Genomic DNA, 16,656 nt, shown 5'->3' on the forward strand with positions numbered 1-16,656 from the left:
CTAATGAAAGATAGTTTTAAAAATCTAAAAAAAATCAGAAAAAATCGGAAAAAATTGGAAAAAATCAGGAAAAAATTGGGAATAAATCTGGGAAGGTGTAACTAGTTACATACCATTGTGCATCTTCAGGGCCTTGGTGAGATGAGCTAATTGAATGATTGAATGAAAAATTTGAAAAAATGGGAATTAATCTGTGATTATGATCACAGATGATGATCATGATTATCCATATGTAATTTCGATGGCTCTTCTGTCGAAATAATACCTCGTGACTACATTTGACGCTTAAAAATCTGCGTCAAGCGTCAGTATGAAATTGCACCTTAACATATTTCCCAACTGTTTTCGAGAGTGAAAACAACCCTAGCCTGTAGATTGTGACTTTTGATACTTATCACGAATTGCTTGTGGCAATTAAATTAGGAACAATAGTTTGTGTACAAGAGAAAAATGACAATAGTAGCATACAGTTATGTCAGCAGCTAGTGAATTTGGGCCCGACTCAGGAGGTCGAGTAAAGGTACGAATTCGATATGCTAACCTCATTTTAGAATGTTGCAATACTAATCTACTGGATTCTTGAATTAAATCAACTACGTGTGGATTTTGCAGGGCCTTGTTATAATAAAACCGATAGTCTATGGTAATGTGGCTCGTTACTTTGGTAAAAAGCGGGAGGAAGATGGTCATACGCATCAATGGACTGTCTACGTCAAGCCATACAATAATGAGGATATGTCCACCTATGTGAAAAAGGTCCATTTCAAGCTACATGAAAGCTACAACAATCCAAACCGAATTGTTACTAAACCACCTTATGAGCTGACAGAAACGGGATGGGGAGAGTTTGAAATTGTCATAAAGATTTATTTCCACGATCCTAACGAGCGGCCGGTATGTCACACATTGAATTTGAAAAATCATTGTTATGCTTAATGCCCAAGACTAAAAAAATTGAATAACCTTAGTTTTATTTTTATATTTAACAGCCTTGAGATCGGATCAATGATCACATTGAAAATTATATCTTTCACTTTCCATAAAATTCGTCTTTGTTTCTAGGTGACAATTTACCATATACTAAAACTCTTTCAATCCACGCCGGAAATACAGTTAGGCAAAAAAAGTTTGGTATCTGAATTTTACGAGGAGATAGTGTTTCAAGATCCAACTGCCTTGATGCAGCATTTATTGAGCTCATCCAGACCCATGACACTTGGCGTTTGGCGTCATGACAATGATTGTAAGTTAATTAATTTGAGAAAGTGATTTCTTCTCGAAAAACTTTATTTATTATCAATTCCATTATTCTTCAATATCCTATAGTTGAAGCAAAGAAGCAGTCAACATTAACAGCGATTGTTGATGCAAAAAATAAAATTAGAGGCGAAGTGACTGATCTGAAGGAGAAACTAACATTGGCAAAAGAAACAATTGCTAAGTTCAAAGAAGAAATTGCCAAAATATCCAAGACAGATGGAGGCCTGGGTATTAGTTGATGATAATTATTATAAGACTTACTAACAACTACCCAATAACTGATTATTATCTCGATTAAATAATAAATTTGTTTATTATACAAACCATCTCAGTATCATTAAGCAACAACAAAAATAAAGACATCAAATTCTTTGTATAAAATCTGTATATCGTTGTATAAAAAATCTTATAAAAATTAGGTTAATACTTTTACATCACTTCTCAATTGCTGGTATAGGAGACAAAACTATTCAGATTTATAAATGATTATTACTTCAACAACGAATCAATGGCTCTGTCCACAGAGTCGCATAATACTTTGTTGGGTGGATGTCGTAACCAATGGGATCTCGTAATTTGTCTCACGGTTGCTCGACGTGTCACATCTGGTTCCAAAAGATGTCTAATAATAAAAATCAGAATCCATCAATAAATGCGTATTACCTGAGTTTGAATGAATACTGACACACTATATCTCTGTCTATTGTATCGATCCGATTAATATTATTGAATTGAACAGAAAATGCTTACAATATTAACTGACAGACAGCTGACCCAATATCTATTTTGTCAGGAAAGTTGATTTGTCTATTTGTTTGAGCTTTCATCATCTTAGGAATACTGGCGTCATCAAATGGCATTGATGCCGTCAACATAATAAACAAAATACAGCCCAGTGACCAAGAATCATACATCTTTGGATTATACATTGTCCCCTGAAGAATCTCTGGTGCTGCATAAGCTGCACTGCCACAAAATGTCTCTGACAGTATTCTATGACCTTTGTCATTGTGACACCATCTTGCAAACCCAAAATCTATAAATGTGTTCAGTGATGAAATTGAATGAAGATAGCAAAGTAATTTAGGTGAATTATAAATTACCAGCAATTTTGACTTGATCTTCTGTTGCTAGTAATATATTTTCGCATTTTAAATCTCTGTGGGCAATGTCCAATGAATGCAAATGTTGAACAGCGGATACAATCTGTCTAAAAAAATGTCTAGATCGAGATTCAGCCAGAGCACCTTTTGCACGAATGTGTTCTAGTAGATCACCTTTTTCACAGAGATCCATGAATAAGTAAACGTGCTGTGGAGTATTTAGTACATCCAATACTGCAACTATATTTGGATGCCTTAATCCACGTACTAGAAACAGTTCCCGTGGTAAAAACTTGGCAACAAAGTCACTGGAGGCTTTGTACTTGTTGATAATCTTGCAAGCAATTTTCCGAATCTGGTTGCCTTTGGTTAATCTATATACTACCTTGAAAACGAGAAAACTTTAATTTTCCAAAAAAATTCTGAAAAAGGTTGGATTAGGACGATTTCATATCTTTGTAATCCCAATCATTTTTTTTACACACATACTTTGACCTTGCAATACGAGCCTTCGCCAATAGTCTGCCCAAATGTGTAGCCCTCATCTTGTAGCAGGGCAGTGGCAGAATCAGGATCCAAGTAAGAGGTAGAGCGATGGGAAGGTATTTTGAGTGAGAGCCCATCATTTGGTTTGCCTCTCATACAACGTAACATTATTAGTCAATGAAGATCTTTAGAACCGATTTTGGATAAAACTCCAGTTAGAATGTTTCATCAATTACCGAAGCAATGTCCAAGTCATCCAGCTGAGATCTCTAACTACACAAAGAGTAAAAAAAGAACGAATTATGATTTCATTTAGGTCTTTATTCGAATTACAAAAGGTACAAGTCCTACTCTGAGCTCAATATTTTAACTGACCTTTTGCAGACACCGTATTAAGTCGCAGTTTGCAATCTAGCTTGAGTACTTAAATTTTTCTTATTGGAAGATTCAGTGGAGTAAAAATGTGAAACTCTCACGAAAAAGTTAATACATTATGAATTTCGTTTTGCTAGAAATGTTACAGAAGGCTTCAACCTCAAATCCACTAGGAGAATATGCATTTTGTGAAAAGTCGCACATTAACAATTGAATGCATCGACTCTTCTGACCCGTAACAGTTTTCAAACGTATTCACACTAGTCTTCTATCTTTGAAATGTCTAGAGTTGCATAGGCGTAATGATAATAACCGTTTATTCTATAGAAAAATATTACACTTCTATTTTAACAGATGTCAAGATAAAATTTCGTGGTGATATTGCAGGGTCGAATACAGCTTTTAATTTAGGTGAGAGCATTTTTTCTGACAGGTATAAAAATCTATCCAACAAAACAACGCTCTCCACAAGCGGGGCTAACATCATTCGAATGGAGGTAAATATCACGACTCGTTCCCAATGATCCAAGTATGCAGTAACTTCAGAACTACTAGTCTCCGTCATGTTGTCTGGACAATACTCTTGAGGAAGATTCTTAGTAGCTGCTACACAGTAGCTAACAACAAAAAATTCAACTAGGTTTAATGGATCCAATTATTATTTTGGCAATTAGGAAACTCATATGGGCCGAGTAACTCACTCTCTGAATGTCATATCCTGTTTTAGTTTCACACTCTTCAATTTTCCATGACGCAAAGTGGGGTTTTTTTTAACTAGCAAACTTTCTAGTACAGCTCGATAGGCGTGTACCTGAAAGAGTCGGTCTAATTAGCTCACAAAGAACTATTTCATTTTACCACATGTACTTGTGTCGGTTGAAATATTTTACCTTCAACTCCCAGCATTCAGCTGATTTCAATTTATGACAATGATTTTCGACCGCGTGACAGGAAACTTCCAAGGCAGCATATGAGAATATGTTGACTTTCAATGTTCCTAAAAATTTGCTCAAAGGATAGCCTTGCAAGACTCCAGGTTTTTCTCTGAAGCAGACAGATCGGCCAAAATCAGATTTGTGATTGGAATGGAATGCTGGATAAGATTAAATACAACCATTTTAAGTTTTATACCCGATTGTAAGCTTCATGTAGCAGCATGCAGCTATACAAATAAACTTTGCACAGTCAGACTCTGTGTAAGAGTGCAGTAATGTCGCAGCCAGGTCTCCACACGGATGTAAACCAATCAAACCAAATCCTGACAATTTTGGGTTCAATTGAAAATTGTCTTTGAACACCTGATTTAGTTCATCTAGTAATCTTGAACCTGAATCTCTCTCAATTTTCAACGATATGTGATGAGGTTTTTGTCCCTGCGAGATGGATAGATGCTTTAGAACCATTGATTCATACCGCAAATCTAAATTCCTAAAATTATTACCAAGATTTAATTTCACACTCACGTTTCTGCAAAACCTTCTCAATATATTAGTGATCAGATAATCTCAGATAATCTCATGAAGTGTCTTCCCTACCGTGCACGTTCTGACAGCACTGGCTGTTGCTCCACACAAGTAACGCACATATCATGTCTGTAAGCAAGCATCCGAGCGAGGTGACCCATTCCTGCTCCAACATCAAGCACACATTCAGAATGTGCTGATGCCGCACACTCGGCAACAATCTATAATTTGAATAAATTATTAATGAATTTACATTATTACATTTTGTAATAACTAGTTTCATTAGTATGTGATTACCGTAGCCATTATATCAATTTCGTGTGTTTTTTTTGGTTTCATGTGTTTAACAAACATTTTTTGTAATTTCTGATGACTTTTTGAATTGTCAATGAGCAAATCCATATTTGTCTCTCCACTGCATATTGTTGTTCCAGATGAACAAGAGCGATTAAGGCTCCCTTTCATTTTGTAATTAGCATTTTCGCATTCCAATGATACAGTGCTTTGCTGATCTCTATCTATTTCCAATAGTCTAATGACATGGCGAAGTGCTTGTAGCGACAAAGGCCATACTCGAGTTTTGCTGTAAAATAGAACAAAAAAAATTGGTTTGAGGGACATGTAAGAAAGAACCATAGACGGTGAAGATAGTCGAATAATAATCACCGTGAGGACCTTGGATGTTCGTTCAGGATCCAGGATCCCAATTCTTCTGGTGTAGTATTCTCAAAGAACTTTTTCCAACTGTTCGGTAGCCTATCCCATAAATCATCTTTGTAGAAGTCCTGTTAAGAGAACGAAATTGTTCAGGATATATTCTTGAACATTTTGATTTTTCCATTGAATTCTATGTATGTTTGCTTAGATTTGTCTTGTCACAGTATTGTCACGATTATGATCTCAGTTTCTATCAAACACGTTACGAACCACGATATACGCATCGAGCAGCCATCCGTAAATATCTAAAACACAGAATATTCTGCGAATTTTTTCTCTAACGCGCTCGCAAGTTTGACAGGAGCAGGTGTTCCTTTTCTGTGAACAGTCCATTTGCCATTTGTGAAAAGCACGAGGTATATGGGTCACGCATAATCTTTGAAAAGGGACATAGTAAGATGATAGATTCTCTCTTTCTACAGCAAGAGCGTCAGGTTCAAATTATCAATTCAATAATTGAAAAGCGTATCTTCTCTTGTCCCTGGAGGCACCCGTTGAAATGCAACCAAATTAACACCATTCCGGATTTATTTCCAATTTTTTTCTAATTTTTCCCTTTTTCCCCATTTTTTCCAATTTTTTAATTAATTTTCTAATTACCCCATCTGCCATAGCCTGTTGAATGCACCTCATAATATGCAACGTAATATGTAACCCCGCATCGTTGACTGATGATAAAACATTATACACGTCGTCGCATGATAACTATCAGTCAACGCACGTGTCAACAATTACGAATTGCCCAACTGTAGGTGCTGCGGGCGCCTTATGATATGCACACCCGCATTACATTTCCGACCCGCATTACATGGCCTGACGTTAAGGGGCATGAAAACTCGAAAAATAGTTCACAAAAATTCCGTGAGTCAACGCAACATGTAAGTTATCTTGGGCGCGGCCAAGAGAATGAGGCGTGGCCAAGAAAGCAGGGCCGATCAAGGATTTTGGGGACCCGCACCTGCCCAGGGGCGACACAAATGAAAAATAATCGAAAAAATCTTACAATAAATCTAAGAGATAGAGGCAATCGAGTAATTAATTAAGAATGAATCAGAAAATTGAAGAACATTCAGTAAAAATGAGGGGAAAAAACAGAATAATGACAAGGCAGTGACTCTGTATTTTGATCTTGGAAACTTACATCTTTCCTGATAGCTTTAGAAGGGCAATGTGAAACCTTCAGATAATGCAAGTTTAGCTTATATCTATATTTTATTAATTATAAAAGCAGATACAGTTCTCTCATCTAATTTTAGTCACATTCTCACTTTTCCGCAGACACAACTCAATTCTTATAGTGCTATAAAACACATTACTTGTATTTATTTTGTCAAACTAGTTTAAATAGATTTCTTATTTTATGAACAAAATTATTGAACGTAAATTAATTTTTGATCAAGTTCTGTACGATATAATCTCGTATTTGTAAGTAGAGTTATAGTCATGTTTGATAGATTATGCCTTATACAATATGTATCTTACATAAATATAGCATGTATAAATTACGATGTGTTTCCCTCTGAAGCATTATTTTTAATATATCTATGTGGCAGAAATTTATCTAAGTAGAGCTTCAAAAATATGACTGCAAAGCTAATAATAACTTTTTTTCGTATAAATATAGGACTAAATATTGCATAACGTATATCACTTATAAATCAAGACTAATTTGTATTAAAGGAATAATTAGGGGCAGTAACGAATACAAGTATGGCTATTGATTTGATTCAATAGAATGTTATTGCCTTTAAACCGTATTTGTTCTGTTATTATTAATTCATTCCCAAAAACTTTGTTAGCATTGGGACCATTGGAGCTAACGTATTCTAGATATAGGCTATTGGAATCCTTATACATATGTATAGCATATAAAGTAATTTTATATTTTGATAATTTAATCAACTGCAGTATTATAAAAAAAATTCAAAAAATGCTACAGGACTTGAAATACTTGTATAATTTTTCAATAAATCTATAAATTTAACAAATTACTTTGAAGTCAATTATAAATTATTCAATCAGTACTAATGCTGCAGCATAGAACAAGATGATGATAATTATTATGGATTTATATGATATGAGTAGAGTGTGGATGAGCAACTATGAATACCAGAGTTGCTATATCTGAATTATAAACTGCAGATATAAATTCATTAATAATTGCACTCAAGTCATAAAACATTTGATATACGCAGTCGACCTCCGAGGTAGACAGAAATTAAATAAGCCTAGGTATAGTAACAGTGAAACATACGTTTCTCAGATCCCATGCTGGGGTTGTTTCAACCATAATCAACACTGAGTGCACTCAGCCCTTTCTTCTTGATTGCTTCTGCTACAGCTCGTTCAAGAAAGTCTTGCTGCTGATTATTCTCATCCCCTTTATCGCCAATCCAACAGTCATGGCCCTCATCAGGTTTAGATCTGCCAAATGCTTGTTCAGATGACGTTATCAATCCTGTGACATCGTCAACTCTTCTATTCTGCTCAACATTTAGAGGACATGTACAACGAAGCTGCATTTCTCTTTCTCCTATCCAGTAATTATTTATGAGATTATCCGATGAGCTAGGTGGGTCTGGATCAGGTAAAAAATTAGACGGCTGTACCAGGCCATGATTCCTAATTGCCATTGTTACAGCTCGGTCTTCCATATCATTGGTTCGTAAGTGATCTCGTGAGTGCATTGCTCCAAATGATGGAGCAGCTACATCGTCCTCCAAGACATGATTTATGGTGTTGTCCATAAACCCTTTTGCCACATGTCTGGCTTGCCATTTCTTCAGTCTCTCTCTTGCTCTGCGTTCAATCTCCATCCTTTCCTCTTCTTCTTTAGTAGAATTTGTTTCAGAGTTTTCGCCGCTTTCAAGCCGCTGTTGATCCTGATGATAAAGAGAATTGATTTCATTCAACAGGTAATAACAACAGGTGTTTTCGACACTTAGAAACATTAAAGAAAAATCAATGGTAACATTTATATAAAGTATCTAATCTATCATTGGTAGATGGTTGCAATATATTATATGAAGTTTAATTAAAAAGCAGTGAGAGGTTGAAAGTTGAACAGTAAATTATAATACTTGCCATTCTTATTCGGTCGTTGTTACCAAGGCGCAATCGTTTAGTAGGCCTTTCGTCGGTATCCGACTCCTCGGCGTCAGTTGCCATTATTTATTACATGTAATAATTGATGATCAATCAAAATAAACTAATTGGAACAATGCACAACAATGTGCACCTGTCAATTGAAAAATAACCAAATAATATCAGGGCAAATAATATTGACCAAGCCCTAGAAAGTTTGAACAAAAGCCAACTTTCACAAGCTATGCAGCATTCCTAATGAATTTTATATCATTTGCAACTCACTATTGACGATGCTTTGTTATTAAACATGTGATTAGCAATAAGTAAATAAATAATTTTGGCAATTAAAAACGTAAACGGAACATCAATACAATTGATAGTACGTAAGAACGGAACACGGGAATCGGGAAACCAGGCTTTTGACAGTTCTAAAATGGCGAATAGGTCATACGATTAATTTATAAGTAATATGAACGAGGTAAATAGTTGAGTTGATTAAAAATTTTCGATAGATTTGTTAGTAACTCGAGAAATAAAAAAGCGAATACTCTATTATAGGATAATTTATTTCCATACTAATTACCCTTTTGGACAGTGGTTTGACAATTTTTTTAAAATGGCGTGAACATGTGTTCGTAAGTTTCGGTGGTGCACTTCAGTCGGTTTTTTAATCAGACGTAGAATTAATACATTATTAGGACATTGAGTGGCAAGAAAAAAATTGAATTGGTATGGCCGCGTGTGGCGATTATATTAGGAAAGAGTTTCCCACTATCGACGATGATTTGTATCAGTACGTCGAAGGTACGTCTAATCAGGTTAACCTAAAACTCTTGAGATTCGATTCACCGTATCATCTTCATCAACTAGATCCAATTAAATTTTTCAGGGATTCTTGACAGTTCTAGAGATGATTTTGAGGATGGAGAAGAGGTATACGAAGCGATTGGCGAGGTACTGCACGAGGTAGCTGACAAACCCGAAAAAGAGGTTAGGTCGGTAAATATTTCTATTAAAGTCACTTTTAAACTCTGGGTGATTTTCAAATTTTATTGTCAGTGTTGTCGATAATTACACACATTTGAGCTTCGTGTTACGTACTCTTGATTGTAACATGAAATTTTTTCATAGTTCTACCCCATCCAAACTTGTGCAATCTGTAGAAAAAGATATTGCACCACTGACAGACAAAATTTTGAATGAACCCCTGAGAAATAAAATGGTAACAAGAGTTCTTATGCAGGAAAATATGCAAGAGACTACTGGCAATATTGAAAGGGATCCCAGATGGAGGATTAGATGTTGTAAATGACAAACGAAACAATGGTGTAAATAAAGTATTAAATGCTCCTGTTAATTTGGGAGCAATGGCTGCAACACTCCAAGATCAAGTTGAAGACATCAAAAGTATTTGGGTTACTACCAGAGATGATGGATCTGTAAGTTTCAAGTATTGACATATCATAAACTATTCTTCCGGTTGATTGTATGTATCAGATGATGTATATATATCCATGTTTCAGAAAGTAGATGCTAAGAAGTTAGAGAAAGCAGAGGCTAAGTTGCAACAAAAACTTGAGAAAAGAGTCGGTGATTCTGGGGCTGTGAATCGAAATGTTAACGCTAGCATGGCATTAGAAACTGCCAGTGCTAGTCAGATGACTAGCAAGAAAGACAGTCGTATGGAGGGTAAAGGTGGAGTAAACCGAACCCAAGATATTAGAATAGAAAATTTCGATGTAGCGTACGGAGATAGAGTTCTTCTCCAGGGCGCTGATTTGACTCTTGCCTTTGGTAGGCGTTATGGTCTTGTTGGTAGAAACGGTCTCGGAAAAACTACGCTACTCAGAATGATATCAAGGTGAGATAAGAACAAATAATTACATGTCGTGTTTCAACTTTCAAATTAGACGCTTTCGAGGACAGATATCTTAATTGTTAATAATCATTTCTCCATTTATACCTGTGCAGCAAACAATTGAGAATCCCTTCACACGTACGAGTGCTTCATGTGGAGCAAGAAGTGGCCAGTGACGATACCTCTGCACTCCATTCTGTGTTGGAATGTGACCACGAGCGAAGTGAGTTATTGAGCCGCGAAGCTGATCTCCAACATGCTTTGGAGGAAGGTGGTGGTGATTCCATTGGAGAAGAGCTGGCGCGTGTCTATGAGGCTATGAGACTGGCAGAGGTAGACAAAGCTCCAGCTAAGGCTAGTGCTATTCTCTCTGGTCTTGGCTTCTCTGTAGAGAGACAGAGTTGGCCAACAAAATCTTTTTCCGGTGGTTGGCGAATGCGACTTGCTCTAGCCAGGGCTTTATTCTCTAGACCGGATCTGCTACTTCTCGACGAGCCTACCAACATGCTTGACATCAAAGCAATTCTTTGGCTTGAAAAATATTTGCAATCGTGGCCCACAACTCTCTTGGTTGTTTCACACGACCGAAACTTCTTGGATACGGTATGTTGTTAAGGATTCTGGTCTCTCTTGATTTGCGTTCAACTCTTTTAATATTGGCTATTACAGGTACCCACAGATATATTGTACTTGAAAGCACAAAAAATTGAAGCGTATCGTGGAAATTATGATCAGTTTTCAAGGACGAAAGGAGAACGGGAACGAAATCAACAGAGAGAATTTGAGGCGCAACAGGCAAAAAGAGCACATGTACAGGAGTTCATTGATCGTTTTCGTTATAATGCTAACAGAGCCTCTAGTGTTCAGAGCAAAATTAAAATGCTGGAGAAGTTGTGCGTTTATTCATATGTAACTTTATTCCCTTACTTACTTCAGTGTCTAGTTGATTAACACACATTTTCAAATTTAAGGCCTGAGTTGAAGCCAATGGAAAAGGAGGGAGAAGTAACTCTTCGGTTCCCAGAAGTTGAAGCACTCAGTCCCCCAATCCTCCAGTTGAACGAAGTCTCGTTTCGTTGGGATAATAGTCGAAATGATATCGCATTTTTGTTTTCTGGTGTTAATCTCACTGCGACACTACAATCACGGATTTGTATCGTTGGAGAAAATGGAGCAGGAAAAACAACTTTGCTAAAAATAATAACTGGGAAATTAAGCCCTACACGAGGTACGGTACATCTCCATCGAAATTTGAAGTTTGGATACTTCAGCCAACATCACGTTGACCAGCTAGACATGAGCGTCTGTCCTGTTGAATTGTTGCAAAATCACTTCCCAGGTATGTTTGTTTTACAATTTTTACTAAAATTTCAAACCCGTATAATACATTAAACTAATAGCCGGCTTCTTGATTAGGAAAACCCATGGAAGAGTATAGACGAATGTTGGGTAGCTTTGGTGTTAGTGGGGATTTGGCTTTACAGACTATAAATTCGTTATCCGGAGGTCAGAAATCCAGAGTGGCACTAGCTCTAATGTGTGCAGCGATGCCAAACTTTTTAGTACTTGATGAGCCCACAAATCACTTGGATATCGAGTCCATCGAAGCTCTTGGCAAAGCTCTCGAGGCCTATCAAGTACGTTTTGGAGTTCGTGTCTTGAACTATCGAAGTTTTTTATAATTGCTAATTTTCTTATAATTTTCAAGGGTGGTGTCATATTAGTTTCCCATGACGAGCGTCTGATCCGTATGGTCTGTCAAGAGCTATGGGTTTGCGGAGAAGGAGGTGTACGATGCATCGAGGGTGGATTTGACGAGTATCGCCGAATTATAGAAAAAGAATTGGAAGCCCAAAAGTCGTGATTGATTGAAAACACTAACACTGATCAATCGTGCCAACCACAAACAACACATTTCACTCTGGTGACGAAACTTTCCAACTTTCACACACTTGGTTAATCTTATTAATAATCGATTATTCTTTAATATATTATGAACAGAAATATTGTATGTAATAATCTTGCACGAATTCTGTGCAAAAGCAATCTTTGAGAAACTAAAATATCATTCGCTGAATCGATCTGGTATATATCAATATATTACACCCTTGGCTCTTGATACGATACATAAGTAGTGCAAGCTGTCACTCACATTTCATACTTTTTATTTAATTTCAGGGTAGATTCGCTTTCGATGAATGAAAAAAGTAACGTATTATTATTGCTGTATATCTAATTTAATAAATTGATTATTGATCACTGTGACAGAATAGACTACTGATCTCATCAACCTTACTACAGGTATCATTTTGCAACTAATAACACGTCCAGCTGCCATTCTGAACAACTTTATAGTTAGATAATTTATTATGCCATATCAATAACATTTGCTTTTCGACGACGTTTAACCACATAGATTCATATTATAGGTATCCTTGTAGTTGATAATAAAATGAGCCCAAGAGTGGGATGATTTTTCATTTGTCTAATTTCACTAAATATGTATATGGGTGGCTCATTCAATATAGTTGCAGAATAAGTGACTGGACAACAGATTGAATTGCTTTAATTTCTAAAAACAGTAGTTACTTTATTGCATTGACTGAAAAGTGAATGCCTGCGTTTTTAATAAATAATTTTACCATTACTAAATGATAGCTAATGAGTAATGAGTTTTCGTTTTCAAATTCAATAAATTTATCAAATATTTCTCTATAAGTTCATCGATTAGTTTTGAAGATTTGCTAAAATTCAGAGCACTGTTTATCGTATAGACTCTGTTGAGAATTTATGATCAATGGTAAAAAACATTTGTGTATATTTGTAATGACAGTAACGTAACGTAACATTAAGTGAAGATCATACCTATTTAAAAAAAATCTTGCTATCACTCGTTAGTCAGATTAGATATATTAATAACTAATTTGAATAAAATCTTTAACATGCCGAAGATGCCGCATCATGCGGCCATTGCCTGGCTCCATGGCTCGAATTTAGCTGGAGCATTGTGTTGGAGGTAATTGGAGGTGGAGCTGGTGCCTGTTGTTTCGCTGCTGTAATATCCCGACATTGACTCAATTTTCAATTTCTCATCGATTTCCAAAATATTTAGCAAGTTTTCATAATTCAACGATATATCTAAGTATACATGCAGCATGCGGCCCAGCTAAAGTAATGCTCCTCTCATCTAGGCTTTTTGTTGAAATGTATAGTGAGAAAAATTATTAGAATAACTAAAAATATGCAAATGAATACCGTCCGTTAATTGAAAAAGCTGGATCACCAAAAGCACCCATAGACTGTTTTTTTCTTTTAGTATCAACAGTAGTGGTCGGTTTTAGATTGAATTATTAGTTTTACAGCAAAAGTTTTTTTTAGACTTCTAATGAAGATTAGTAAGCGTATTTTATTCGCGTTAGTTATGCTTTGGGCCATAGGAAGTGATTCTGTCGAATCTTGGATATTAGTTATTTACAAAATACTGGACGTAGAAATTTTAAGTTTTTTCACTTACTCGAGTCTTTCTATTTTTACGATACGGAATAGTTGGATAATTAATTTGACTATACAGACAGTTCTCTTTGCTCGTATTATTTCCGATGCGAATCGTTGTGTATTACCATTCAGGAAACCAATAACTTTTATTGGGATGAATCATTGAAATATTTATCACTTTCTATGTATAATTAATAAGCGAATGTTCGATTATCAGGCAACTTTTTCATTATAAAATAATAAAACGAACTTCATAAATCATTTATATTATTATCCACAACACAACAAATTAGAGTTGTGTAATCTCATCCATCGTCCATAAGCATGGATAATAATGTCGATTAACCAGTTTGGCACAAAAAATAATGGCAAACGTGCAACTATAGTCCTTATCATAATTACAAGGAGATAGGTTCAATTCTACTTTTTTTTCATTCAGTTCTAGCAGGAAGTATATTAGAAACTTCACAGTAAATGTAATTGTAACATTCGAAGCAAAGTTCATTATTACATATTGTCGATATTTTATTGATTGACAAGAATGTTGGCTCTTCTAGCCTTACTAGATTAAGGTGCAATCACTTGATGGATGAAATTTATAGATAAATCACCATCGTTTTCGTAGTATATTTGTCATTTGATATCCTGTGAAATAGAGAAGTTTCATGGTACAAGATTCTAATTTGGATTGAGGAATTTATCATCACTTGCAAAGAGTATATACACATGAATACACATAGTATGTATACCATGCATACATGGTTCGATGGAACATGCAATAGTGTAGCCCTCCAACTTTTGTTCCCATTTAATTGATCAAGAGTCTCTGTACACGACACAATACATGGAAGTTTGCCTGCACTTGCAATATCATGCAATGTGTAATATAAAGTAGTAATGGATACAAGACTGGAAATAAAGGTATTAAAAAAGCTCCCATTGATTAGTACAGAGTCAGGTATTAACATTGCTATAAGCAACATACGTGTAATCGTATGAGTCATGCATCAAAGTCTGAAGAATTATTTCTGATATTAAAGCCAAGGATAGACTGTGGGCTGTTGTAATTGTGAGGGTTGGGCTCACCGTTTCTGCTATTGTAGACTTTTGGGAATCCCTTGAAAGGTTCCGGAGGTGGAAATGTCGAAGCAGAATGAAACGCGTCGGCGAACCTCGTTTTAAAATCCAACCAGCTTGAAGTTTGGCCGTTACGCATCATAGATGAGCCTCTCATGGGAGGCGTGGGTGGAGGTGGGGGTGCATGTCGTTGATGTGTATTTCCTGATCTATGCGGAGGTGGTGGTGGAGGAGGCGGCATACTGGGAGCAGCAGTTACTCTCGAGGGAGGCGGAGGTGGTGGTCGAGTAACAGGTGGTCTTGGATGCCGAGGAGTTGGCCGAGGGGGTGGAGGTGGATCGTTCAAACAGTCCTGGGATTGATGAAGTGACGACAAATTTGGTGCCAGGACTGGGGGTGACCGAGGTACTCTCATGCTTTGGGCTCTCGTTACTCCTCCACTAGGTGTATGGAGACTGCTAAGATTTATCTTCTTCGGAGGTGGAGACGGCTTCTGTGGGGCCATGAATGGAGGTGGAGATGGTTTCTGTGGAGCGACAAATGGAGGTGGGGGAGGCTTAGGCACAAGAGATGGTTTCACAAACCCTTTCGATGGTTCGGGGCTGGTTAGCGCCGAGTCAGATACACTCTAAAAATAAAACAGATCCAATACTTGAATTTTTGTCAACTCACTAACAGTATCTGTTATTCATAGGACTTGCAGCTTAAAAATACCTGAAATATTTGGGGTTTCTGTGTAGCTGGTGGAGGTACAGGTGGAGGACCTCTTTTGGCGTTTGAATTTGTACTACTACTATGCGATACATTAGAGCTACCATCCCGTTCCGTAACATTTCCTCGAAGACCAGTTGGTTTCAGCTTCGGCATTCCTCCTGCAAATAATCCTCCGAGGACAGCCTTACCAGTATTAATATTATTATTAACACTGCTGCCATTAGAACTGGAATTGTTGTTGCTATTAGTGCGAGAAGTCTCCCCTTTTACTCTGCCTAAAAGCAAAATTACTACCATCATTTCCCGTGTTCTATGCAAAATGAATTCAAGTGACAATAAAAAAAAAATGACAAACCTGCAATTGCTGGGCCACTTTTGTCCACTGTTACAGTCTTCTTTAAGGTTTTTCCAGCCCTAATGGAGTCTAGCAACATATTTCTGCCTTGGTCACCTCCAGAATTATTCGATGGAAGACCCATCATTGGAGGTGGAGGAGGCGGCGGACCTGGCATCGTCGATTGTTAAAGGCAAAAACTTGGCTAAAAACAATGTTGATCCATAGTAAAATCAGTTCGAATCATAAACCACAGGAAATAATCTTAAATCGTTGAGGTCAGAGAACTATAATTTACTGTCAAGTGATTTGACAGCACTGATGATTTAATTAGGGCTGGGTCATTTGCCCCCTACAGGGAAATTTAGGTTAGGGATAATATATTCTAATTTTCAATAACGTCGACTGTGTAATTCACTTTCGATAGAATAAAACTGTTTGACACAAAAAGATTAGACTATTGTGAATTTATCTTGGGATAATTACCGATGATAGGAATAATGTTAAAGCCGCTACTACGTCAAGTATGCACAACAAAATATAGTCAAGGTAAAACAGCGATACTGACAGCTTACTTGGATGTGTCATAGTTGTCGGTAAAAGAGAACAATCATTTTCAATCCCAAACACGGGCTGACTGAATGATCTCATTCCCAACAAATATGAATACGTTGATCTCTGATCAAT

General features: G+C 36.6%; 6 protein-coding genes across 13 annotated transcripts; 2 read left to right on the forward strand and 4 right to left on the reverse strand.

The window, feature by feature from the left end:
- The first annotated feature begins 9 nt into the window (after positions 1-9).
- Positions 10-1,692, forward strand: LOC105691978 (YEATS domain-containing protein 4). Its single transcript, XM_012410831.3, has 4 exons — positions 10-520; positions 613-894; positions 1,063-1,243; positions 1,327-1,692. Exons 1-4 carry the CDS (start codon positions 473-475, stop codon positions 1,497-1,499), a joined length of 684 nt encoding a protein of 227 aa, XP_012266254.1. The 5' UTR covers positions 10-472; the 3' UTR covers positions 1,500-1,692.
- Positions 1,693-1,698: 6 nt separating this feature from the next.
- On the reverse strand, positions 1,699-3,372 carry LOC105691809 (testis-specific serine/threonine-protein kinase 3-like). The gene is made up of 4 exons (XM_048652019.1): positions 2,853-3,372; positions 2,364-2,748; positions 2,011-2,296; positions 1,699-1,882 (listed from the first exon to the last, which is right to left on the reverse strand). Exons 1-4 carry the CDS (start codon positions 3,015-3,017, stop codon positions 1,750-1,752), a joined length of 969 nt encoding a protein of 322 aa, XP_048507976.1. The 5' UTR covers positions 3,018-3,372; the 3' UTR covers positions 1,699-1,749.
- A 152-nt stretch (positions 3,373-3,524) lies between these two features.
- Positions 3,525-6,142, reverse strand: LOC105691977 (methyltransferase-like protein 25B). 5 transcript variants are annotated; one of them, XM_048652004.1, is made up of 8 exons: positions 6,005-6,142; positions 5,363-5,472; positions 4,985-5,270; positions 4,760-4,908; positions 4,356-4,652; positions 4,115-4,268; positions 3,926-4,035; positions 3,525-3,841 (listed from the first exon to the last, which is right to left on the reverse strand). In XM_048652004.1, exons 1-8 carry the CDS (start codon positions 6,035-6,037, stop codon positions 3,559-3,561), a joined length of 1,422 nt encoding a protein of 473 aa, XP_048507961.1. In that variant the 5' UTR covers positions 6,038-6,142; the 3' UTR covers positions 3,525-3,558. The 5 variants fall into 5 exon arrangements, with proteins under 5 accessions (XP_048507961.1, XP_020711435.2, XP_020711434.2 ...); XM_020855776.2 differs by having other exon boundaries at positions 5,354-5,472; XM_020855775.2 differs by lacking the exon at positions 6,005-6,142 and adding an exon at positions 5,615-5,982.
- A 455-nt stretch (positions 6,143-6,597) lies between these two features.
- Positions 6,598-8,913, reverse strand: LOC105691890. 2 transcript variants are annotated; one of them, XM_048652024.1, is made up of 3 exons: positions 8,774-8,913; positions 8,489-8,642; positions 6,598-8,286 (listed from the first exon to the last, which is right to left on the reverse strand). In XM_048652024.1, exons 2-3 carry the CDS (start codon positions 8,570-8,572, stop codon positions 7,687-7,689), a joined length of 684 nt encoding a protein of 227 aa, XP_048507981.1. In that variant the 5' UTR covers positions 8,573-8,642; positions 8,774-8,913; the 3' UTR covers positions 6,598-7,686. The 2 variants fall into 2 exon arrangements, with proteins under 2 accessions (XP_048507981.1, XP_012266111.2); XM_012410688.3 differs by lacking the exon at positions 8,774-8,913 and having other exon boundaries at positions 8,489-8,693.
- Positions 8,914-9,152: 239 nt separating this feature from the next.
- LOC105691887 (ATP-binding cassette sub-family F member 3) lies at positions 9,153-12,614 on the forward strand. 2 transcript variants are annotated; one of them, XM_012410684.3, is made up of 9 exons: positions 9,153-9,295; positions 9,381-9,486; positions 9,735-9,930; positions 10,015-10,352; positions 10,463-10,952; positions 11,019-11,242; positions 11,321-11,688; positions 11,766-11,986; positions 12,058-12,614. In XM_012410684.3, the coding sequence occupies exons 1-9, from the start codon at positions 9,223-9,225 to the stop codon at positions 12,211-12,213; spliced, it is 2,172 nt and encodes a 723-aa protein (XP_012266107.1). In that variant the 5' UTR covers positions 9,153-9,222; the 3' UTR covers positions 12,214-12,614. The 2 variants fall into 2 exon arrangements, with proteins under 2 accessions (XP_012266107.1, XP_020711475.1); XM_020855816.2 differs by having other exon boundaries at positions 9,266-9,295; positions 9,381-9,481.
- A 304-nt stretch (positions 12,615-12,918) lies between these two features.
- Positions 12,919-16,607, reverse strand: LOC105691889 (WAS/WASL-interacting protein family member 1-like). 2 transcript variants are annotated; one of them, XM_012410685.3, is made up of 5 exons: positions 16,456-16,607; positions 15,991-16,174; positions 15,636-15,910; positions 14,931-15,549; positions 12,919-13,402 (listed from the first exon to the last, which is right to left on the reverse strand). In XM_012410685.3, exons 2-5 carry the CDS (start codon positions 16,145-16,147, stop codon positions 13,287-13,289), a joined length of 1,167 nt encoding a protein of 388 aa, XP_012266108.2. In that variant the 5' UTR covers positions 16,148-16,174; positions 16,456-16,607; the 3' UTR covers positions 12,919-13,286. The 2 variants fall into 2 exon arrangements, with proteins under 2 accessions (XP_012266108.2, XP_048507969.1); XM_048652012.1 differs by lacking the exon at positions 12,919-13,402 and adding an exon at positions 14,092-14,489.
- Positions 16,608-16,656: the final 49 nt, after the last annotated feature.

The sequence above is a fragment of the Athalia rosae genome, chromosome 3 (genome assembly GCF_917208135.1).
Source record: "Athalia rosae chromosome 3, iyAthRosa1.1, whole genome shotgun sequence".
NCBI classification, from domain to species: Eukaryota; Metazoa; Arthropoda; class Insecta; order Hymenoptera; family Athaliidae; genus Athalia; species Athalia rosae.